General features: G+C 56.7%; 1 protein-coding gene across 1 annotated transcript in view; it reads right to left on the minus strand.

Moving 5' to 3' along the window:
* Positions 1-8,412, minus strand: part of LOC104464760 (potassium voltage-gated channel subfamily H member 2-like) — a gene marked incomplete at its 5' end in the record, with an annotated part of 9,151 nt that extends 739 nt beyond the window's left edge. Inside the window, 10 exon segments of the mRNA XM_010077582.1 lie at positions 7-153; positions 1,277-1,457; positions 2,064-2,351; positions 2,613-2,712; positions 3,584-3,777; positions 4,227-4,479; positions 6,339-6,538; positions 6,843-7,018; positions 7,020-7,231; positions 7,984-8,412. Coding sequence (XP_010075884.1) covers positions 7-153; positions 1,277-1,457; positions 2,064-2,351; positions 2,613-2,712; positions 3,584-3,777; positions 4,227-4,479; positions 6,339-6,538; positions 6,843-7,018; positions 7,020-7,231; positions 7,984-8,412 — 2,180 coding nt within the window.
* Between the last annotated feature and the right edge of the window lie 8 nt (positions 8,413-8,420).

Below are 8,420 nucleotides of genomic sequence, written 5' to 3' on the forward strand. Positions count from 1 at the left end.
GTGAGCGGCTCCAGGCTCCGTGGGAGGATGCCGTACATGGCCAGGTTGTGGGAGGACGGTGAGATGGGGCTGTACGCGGGTGGCACTTGGGACAGCTGGCGCTGCAGGAGCTGGAGGATTATATTAATGTCTGACGACATCCTGGATTCCAGCCTGGGGACAGAGCAGCCCGGTGTTAGCGCAGTGCATCCCACTGCATCCCATGAGAGACAGACCTGCGGCTGGGCAGGGGAGGCACTGGGGAGGAGGTGGCGATTCAGCTGCCGGCGGGTGATGATGCTTTGCCTGGTGCTGTTTGGTGAATTTTTTAGAAAGCATCAAACCAGCGCTGCCACAGAGAGATCCATCCTGTCATCTCTCTCCTTCCACACTCAATCATCCCCTGCCCAATTTTTTGTGGACCCAAACTGGGATGTGGAGTAGAGAAATCAACAAAGCTAAAACTACCCCAGAGGGGAAAAAATTGCAATGGTTAGTTTTAATCCGGATCTACTCTCCAGGCCAGCTGCCTGTGCTGCCAGATGGGAGCAAGGCAGGTTGGTGCCAACCTTTTTTAACGGAGGAACAGAAGGAAATGGAAAAGGAGAACAAGTCCCTTCCTTTTGCCTTGTCCTGGACTGAAATGAGCGGCTCTGGCAGAAGCGGGCACAGGCCCTCTTGCAGGCAGCGGTCCTGGCAGAGTGGGAAGGAGATCCAGCCCCAGATCTGCTGCCAGGGACGGTACGTTGTCGAGACACTGAAATATGTGTGCGGGCTCTGCGGTGAAGTGAGCTTAACACGGGCACGTGGGGGTGCTGCCTGGGGGCTTTAAACGCACGTTTCCAGTGCGGGGTCTTCTTCCTCATTCAAAAATCATGTCTTTTTTCTTATTTAGAGGGCAACAGTGTGCACGAGGCTTGTTTGCTCGAGCAAGAGGATGTTTGCAGCTCTTTGCAACAGGAAGAGGAGGCCCGCAAAAGGCTCAGGTTGTGAGCCCGGGAGTGGGTTCATGTCTGCAATTGGATCGAGTTTGGAGGCAGTGACAAAGCCACAGGTCCCAGGAGCGGTGGGACAGTGGCAGACGAGGTGCTGGCCTGCAGCCAGGGCCAGGACTTGCAGTTTGAGAAGCTGCTGCATTTGCAAAGCGCTCCCACCATCTCCCCAGGAACGGCAGTGTCCCAGGGGATCATCTGCTGCACACAGACCCCACTGCAGCCACCCCTGGAGAGCAGGAGAAGGTGATGACCCAGAGCCCCCCTGGGTGCTCCCCATTCCTGTGCCCCAGGGACCTGCCCACCTGCTGAGCTGGGCCTGCAGGAGCTCCAGCCTGGACTCGATCTGCCCTGGTCTGTAGTCGCTGTGCAGGGATATATCCCGTGAGCTGTGCACCACCGAGATGTGCTGCAGAGGCTCTGGGGGGTGGTTCGGCCTTTGGTCCTCCCAGAAGGTGAACATGTTGGGGATGTCCAGGGGAGTGGCTGGAAGGAGAGGAGACATCTCAGCACTTCTGTTTTGCATCTCCCAGCCCCACTGGCATGAAGGTGCTCCAGAATCCATCACCCAGCACGCTCATGGAGAGCCTCACGCTGACATACATGGTGCTCAGGGAGAGTCCATCGCCCTGGCACCTGAGGTGCTTATGGGGATCCATCACCCAACACGTTCATGGAGAGCCTCACACTGACATATGTGGTGCTCAGGGAGAGTCCCCCACCCTGGCACCTGGGGTGCTTATGGGGATCCATCACCCTGGCACCCAAGGTGCTCATGGAGGTCCATCACCCTGGTACCCAAGGTGCTCATGGACAGTACATCACGCCAGCACCCAACATGCCTATGGAAGGCACATAGCATTTGGCCCCTTGGGGCAGCCCCAAAAGGGTCCCTGGGTGGTGGGAGAATCTGCAGAGCACAGGGGGGACAGAGCAGATACTAGTGGAGACAAAAAGCAGCAAAGACCCTTGGCCACAAGCGTGGCTTCCCTCAAATCCATGTGAGTTGCTTGGCTCTGCCCCAAGATAAGGCCACCATGCCCAAGCATCTCTCACCACCATCCTGCCAGCTTTGGTGGCAGCCGGAGATACCTGTGTAGGTCTGGCTGCTCTCCGCTGTTTGCTTGCTGACCTCCGTGTCGCCAGCACTGGGGGTGACGAGGCTGAGTGTGGGCAGAGCAAAGTCATCCTTTTTGGATGTGAGGATGGACTCGGCTTTCGCAGGGCTGCTGGTCTTGGCCTCGTCATCGCTGGTCTGGGAGCAGGGAGTGGTGCTGCTGCCCAGGTCATCCCACTGGTCCTTACTCAGCGGGTCCTGCGGGTTGGTGAGCTCTGAGTAGGTATGATACTGCTCTGCATCAGAGATGCCCGTGTCTGGGTCTGTGGGGCAGCACAACAGGTTAATTTGGGGAGTACCACACATGTCAAAATCAGCCCACATCCCCTCTAGGGTGCCTGGAGGGCTGGGACACCCTAAGGAGAGGGAGGGAAGGCAGCATGGGTGCCCCCAGGGTGGGGACATACAGGCTGGTGTGTAGGGATGGCGGCACTGATGGCCACCTCTGCTTTAGGGCAGTAATTAGCTGACGATCCCGCTCCCCAGCCCTGCGAGCCAGGCTCTGCTAGTGCTGTGGGACTCACCAGGCTTGTTGGGCTGGCAAATGGAGGGCTTGCGTCGGCGCGCCCGTCGGTAGGTGCAGTCATACTCCTCACTGAGTGGCGAGCGGGGAACGCTGTCTGCCTGAGGGATGAGAAGGGCTGGTCACCAGGGCAAGGGTGCTGTGTCCCATCCATGGTCACCAAGGCCCATCCATGGATGCCATGGCCCATCCATAGGTACCATGTCCCACCCATGGGTGCCATGAGGGCTACAGCTCATTCAGCGTCCTCCCAGGGCTGGTCTCCAACTGCCTCTGGCTCTTCATTGCTGCCCTGTCCCACTTAGCGACTCCTTGACTGTTGGTGGAGCTCAAGGGACCCTAGAGTCTGGCTTGGGTGCTCTGAGACTGAGTTGAAGGTGTCAGGGTCACAGGGAAGGAAGGAGCACCCTGAGGTGGGGCCAGACATCCTGGGGTGGGACAGGACATAGAGAGAATTTGACTTTCTTTTCTATGTTAGGCAATTGTCTCTGAAAAAAATACAAAGAAAGTCGTAAAGTTTCAGAGTCAAACAGCAATAACAAAAGTGCTCCAAGCCTTCATGGATTGCAAACCTGATAATTTAAAAAGGAATTTTCAGTGGAAGCTGGTACCTGACTCAATGAAGCTTGAGAATATTTCTCACATCAGCAGCCTCCAAACATATGTGTGACCCTCTTGGCCAAGCTGGAGCAGTCCTGGAGATGATTTCCAGGTGCTGCAGAGCCACGTACTACCAACATGGCTTGTGGGGCCAACTTTTCCAAAGAGCTCAGGAATGTGCAGTCTGCACGTTTCTGCTGGGCTATGGGGGAAACTGTAAACCCATGGAGAGGACCTTGGGAAAAGTGGCTGTTGGCCAATCCAGCACCAAACGGAGTGAGGAGCACAGGTTGACATCCTCACTTCAGTCCTCCGACTCGCCAAATTTAAGGCGTTGACCACATCCCTCCCTGGGCCATCCCTGGCACTCACATCTCGCAGGTTAAAGGTGATCTCTAAGTTGCTCCAGAAGTTGTCAGAGAAGGCTGGGTACATGTCCAAGACCTCCAGCAGGTCCTCCCGCTGGATCTTGTGCAAGTCACAGTAGGTCAGAGCCCTCACATCAGCGTTGGACTTCCCTGGGCGGGCGTAGAGGCTGATGGGCTCCCCAAAGATGTCATTCTTCCCTGTGCCAAGAGACAGCTCATCAGGGGGAAGTGGGCACCCACCCCAGCTCCAGAGGTACTGGACCATCAGACCTCACTTTGGGGCTCATGAACAAGGGGATGCCCAGCAACCCCATCTCTGAGTGTGGACGCTCTGAAAGCCATCACTGATGGGAAGACCAAGGCAGGGCAGTGGGTCATCAGTGATGGCTGGGGACTGCTGAGCCATGCCCAGCTCTCCTCACTCCTTTGTGGTCTCTCCCTGACATCTACTGGGGATCCTCCATTCCCTGTCCACTGGTGTGGTAACCAGCCACATGTTGAGGACCAGCCTTCCCTTCTCCAGGATGTGGAAAAGTCCTTTGCCCCTCACCTGCCCCCCTTTATCCACTGCTCATCACCCATCACCCTTCACCCATCACCCTTTTCCCCTTGCCCATCACCCCTCCCAGAAGGAAGGACTTTTCCACCTAGGATGGCCACCACAATGTCTTCCCGGAGGATCTCGATGGAGCCCCGGGAGATGAAGTAGAGTGTGGTGAGGACATCTCCATAGTGCACCAGAGTATCTCCAGGCGGTGCGTGAGTCGTCTTGAACTTCATGGCCAGGGCGCGCAGGCAGCCTTTGCTTGCTCCTCGGAAAGCCTTGCAGTTCTGGAGCAGCGTGCGGTTGAGGTGGAGGCAGATATCTGCCTGCAGGCAGTCAGGAAAACCCTTCAGCACCTGCAAAGAATGAGAGGGAGATGCCATCATGCCACCGTCCCTGGGAAGGACAGCCCCAGGAGGCTGTGTGACACACAGCGTGACACGGTGGGGCCAAATGGGGAGCCCCCGCGCCCAGAAAGCCAAAGCTGGGGACGTCTTCTGACCATCCCTTGGTGGACACCTGTCTGTCCCTGGCTTGTTGTGCACATGGCCAGGGATGAGAGCACGCCCAATCAATAAATAATAATAACCAGATCGATCTACTTATACCCCTGGTGGCATAGCCCTCTCTTTTCATCTTTACACCCACTAATCGTGGCTGAATGAGAGCACAAACTGGTAACGAGGTGCTGTCCTAATTAAACAGCACCTGCCTGAATATCAAGAGGCAGCATGGGCCAGTTGTGTGCAGCAACAGCTAAATATACCCCTGGCAAATACCTTGCCTTGAACAAAAGCGAAATCTGAAGGTGAAATCAAGGTAAAACTTGCAATATGGAGAAGACCGCTGCCACCCATGGCTCATGGCAAAATCCACATGGGTTGGGGGATTTTTCTGGAGAGCAGCATATGGCCTCAGGGTCCCTCTTGCTCTCTTCTCACATCCTGCTGGTGGCCAAATCTGGGACATCCAGGATGAGGCCGGTGAGCGCGGCTCACTCCCAGCTCCACCGTGATCTCACAGGCTGGCAGCAGTGCCTTAGTTTCCCTACTGGGAAATGAGGGACGGACGAATTGATCGGGCTGTGGCGTGATTGATTAGATGGTGTTGCGTCTCAGCAGCATCCAGCAGGGCACGTCCAAGCCGCGAGCTCAGCTCATCGCAGGGGATTTGTGACCTGGGTTCGCACTAAGCTGGGAGAATCTGTGCTTGGTAGGGTGCCATGGCTTTGCTTCCAGTTATTGCCACCGATGTCCAGCCCGGGGTGTCTCCACCATGGGAGAGGTTTAACCTGATGCTCTCCCAGCAGCAAACCCCCAAATGCTGCCCTGTTGTTTAACGAGGCAGCAGCAGATGAAGCCGGAGAGGTTGAATTCATGCAAATCCACATCCTGATAGCACCCAGGGATGGAGAAGGATCAAGTCTTAAGAAAAAAAGGGAGCACAAGCTGGGAACGAGCAATCTAACGGCCTGCCCAGTGCTGAGAAATGGAGAGTACCAGGTCCTCTCTCCTCACCTTGTCCTTTCTCACTCCTCTCTCTTTCTTGCAGCCCGCCAACCCAGAATATTTGTGCACTGGATCCCGCAGCCGTGAGCCGAGTCCTGCCATCCCAGCCCTAGCCTGGGACTCCCTGGCTGAGCCCCCCCTCACCCCTGTGGTGCCTCCCGACCAGGCTCGGAGACACAGCGTCTCTCCAGCGCGGCTCCGCCATTGATCCTCCCCTTTGCTAACAAACAGCCGCCTCTCCAGGCTCTAATTAAAATGGATCGAGGTTTATTTAAATGCCCTCCTTTCCCTGCCGCCGAGAGCGGGATGCACTTTGCTTAGCAACCGGCAATGTGGAGAGGAGCTGGATCGATACCGGCTCCCTGGCTCTGTGACACCAACAGACATCGGCCTGAAAGTGCTCGGTGCCGATGGGGGCTCTGAGCTCCTCACCACGCTGGCACCAAACTCCCTCGCCGGCCAGGAAATGCCATCATGGCCCCAGAAAACCCCTGGGTCAATGTGGAGGGATAGACGGAGGGGGAGAAGGAGAAAGGGGGATGCAGGAGGCGGACAGACAGACTCCATCTCCAGCCTCCCAAGTCTTCTCCTGCCTCCTCTCCACCGTGGTCGAAGGATGGAGATGTTTGGGTGGACCCAGAGCTGGACTCTGGGTCGTTCAGGACAAGGTGTTGTAAGGACATGGGGGGTCCCTGCTCCGTACTCACCGCGTTCATGTCGATGCCGTTGGTGTAGGACCAGGCGTGCTGGAAGTACTCCTCCAGGCGCTGGCGCAGGGGGTTGGGGATCTGGTGGAAGCGGATGAACTCCTTCACCCTCAGCATCTGCGTGTGGTAGCGCGCCGTGCCCGAGTACAGGCGCTGGATGATGGCCGAGACGTTGCCGAAGATGCTGGCGTACATCAGAGCTGCAACGAGAGGGCAGGACTCAGCAGCACATGGGGAGATGTGTGTCCCAACCATCTCAGACCTGGAACCAGCAGGTTTCCAAAGCCCCTACCTGCCATGGATCTGAAATTAGGGGGTTTCTGAAATCCTGAAATTTCTATCTCTCTCCCCATCCATTTGTCTGTGCAGAAGAGGCACAGAGTGAGATGCTCTACTAAAACCCCACATGCTGCAGCCCAGCAGGTCTCTCCCTATTTCTCCCCAGACCACCCCACCAATCCCCAAGGCAGGGATGGGGACGGGGGGACACAGGCAGGCACTCACAGCCAATAAGCATGACACAGATGGAGAAGATCTTCTCGGAGTTGGTGTTGGGTGAGACGTTGCCGAACCCCACACTGGTGAGGCTGCTGAAGGTGAAGTAGAGGGCGGTGACGTATTTATCCTTGATGGATGGGCCAGAGGAGAGGTCGCTGTCATTGTACCGCTTGCCGATCTGGACCCACCCAGCCGATCTTGTGCTCCATGTAGGGCCGCTCCACGTTGCCGATGGCGTACCAGATGCAGGCCAGCCAGTGGGCGATGAGGGCGAAGGTGCACATGAGCAGGAAGAGCACGGCCGCTCCATACTCGGAGTAACGGTCCAGCTTGCGGGCCACGCGGACCAGGCGCAGCAACCGGGCAGTCTTCAGGAGGCCAATGAGGGTGGTGGTCTGCAGGGGAGAGGTGAGAAACCTCAGGGACAAGCAAGGGATAAATTTGGCCAAACCCAGCCTAGCTGTGCTCCCTTTGAAGGATAAAAATGCATTTCTAGAGCATGAATCACCTTGTCCTGGAGGTGACATCTGGAATAGGTTGGATGAATGGTGCCACAGAAAGGACGCTTTCCCTCTGCTGACCATAAAGGCAACAAGCGGTGGCATCACAGGTGAGCACGCAAGAGGAGCCAAGGCCAACCCCATGTGTCCTGATGGGTCCTCACTTTGCCAATTGTTGATCCCAAAACCTTTCACCCAGGGTCTCTCAGCTGAGGTGGGGCCTCCAGGTAGCACAGTAACCCCAGGGCCAACCCATTGCCAACATTTGGAGCCTGGCTAGTGATGCCACCCCAGATTTGGCCTCGCTGGCTTGTGGGGCCAGTCTGTAACCCGAGCTCCCAGCCTGCTCTGCTGGGTCAGCCCCAGCAAGGGGGAGGAGTGGGCCCAGGTAGACCTATCTTAGCACTCACAGCAGGGTCTGTGTGGCTGTCGGACTCTAATAAAACAAATCCCAGGTCCCAGCTGCGTAATTAAAATGTGTAATGACATCCTTGTCCATCTGTCTGACCAACCGCCCCTCTCCTTGCAGATCTAGCCAATGCACCGTTTATATCAAGCCATCCATGTCCCTCTCTCTCCCATCCATCTCTCCCCATCCATCCATGAGTCCCCTCCTGTCCTGGTGGACCCTCAAGCCCTGCCTGTACCTCATCGGAGCCGGAGCGGAAGATGAGCAGGTCGAAGGGGATGGCGGCGACCATGTCTATGAGGAACCATCCCTTGAAGTAGTGGATGGCAATCTTGCCAGGGTGGCTAACCACCTCATCGTTGATGTTGACGTAGGTGGTCCGGAAGTTGATGACAATGTCCACGATGAACATGATGTCCACAATGAGGTCGATGATGTTGAGTGGGTCACAGGAGTAGCTGCAGTTCCAGTGCTTCTCCTCCACTTGCTCCTCGTTGAGCAGGAAGGCGGCTGAGTAGGGGGTGAAGACGGCTGTGTAGATGACCAGCAGAAGGATAAGCCAGTCCCACACGGCCTTGAAGGGGCTGTAGTGCAGGATGGTCCATCGGTGGATGCGTGGGGCCTGCAGCTTGTACTCGGGAAGGACGTCAGCACCCAGGGGCAGGCCCTGCCCCG

Source organism: Pterocles gutturalis, unplaced genomic scaffold (assembly GCF_000699245.1).
Source record: "Pterocles gutturalis isolate BGI_N339 unplaced genomic scaffold, ASM69924v1 scaffold3253, whole genome shotgun sequence".
Classification (NCBI taxonomy): domain Eukaryota; kingdom Metazoa; phylum Chordata; class Aves; order Pterocliformes; family Pteroclidae; genus Pterocles; species Pterocles gutturalis.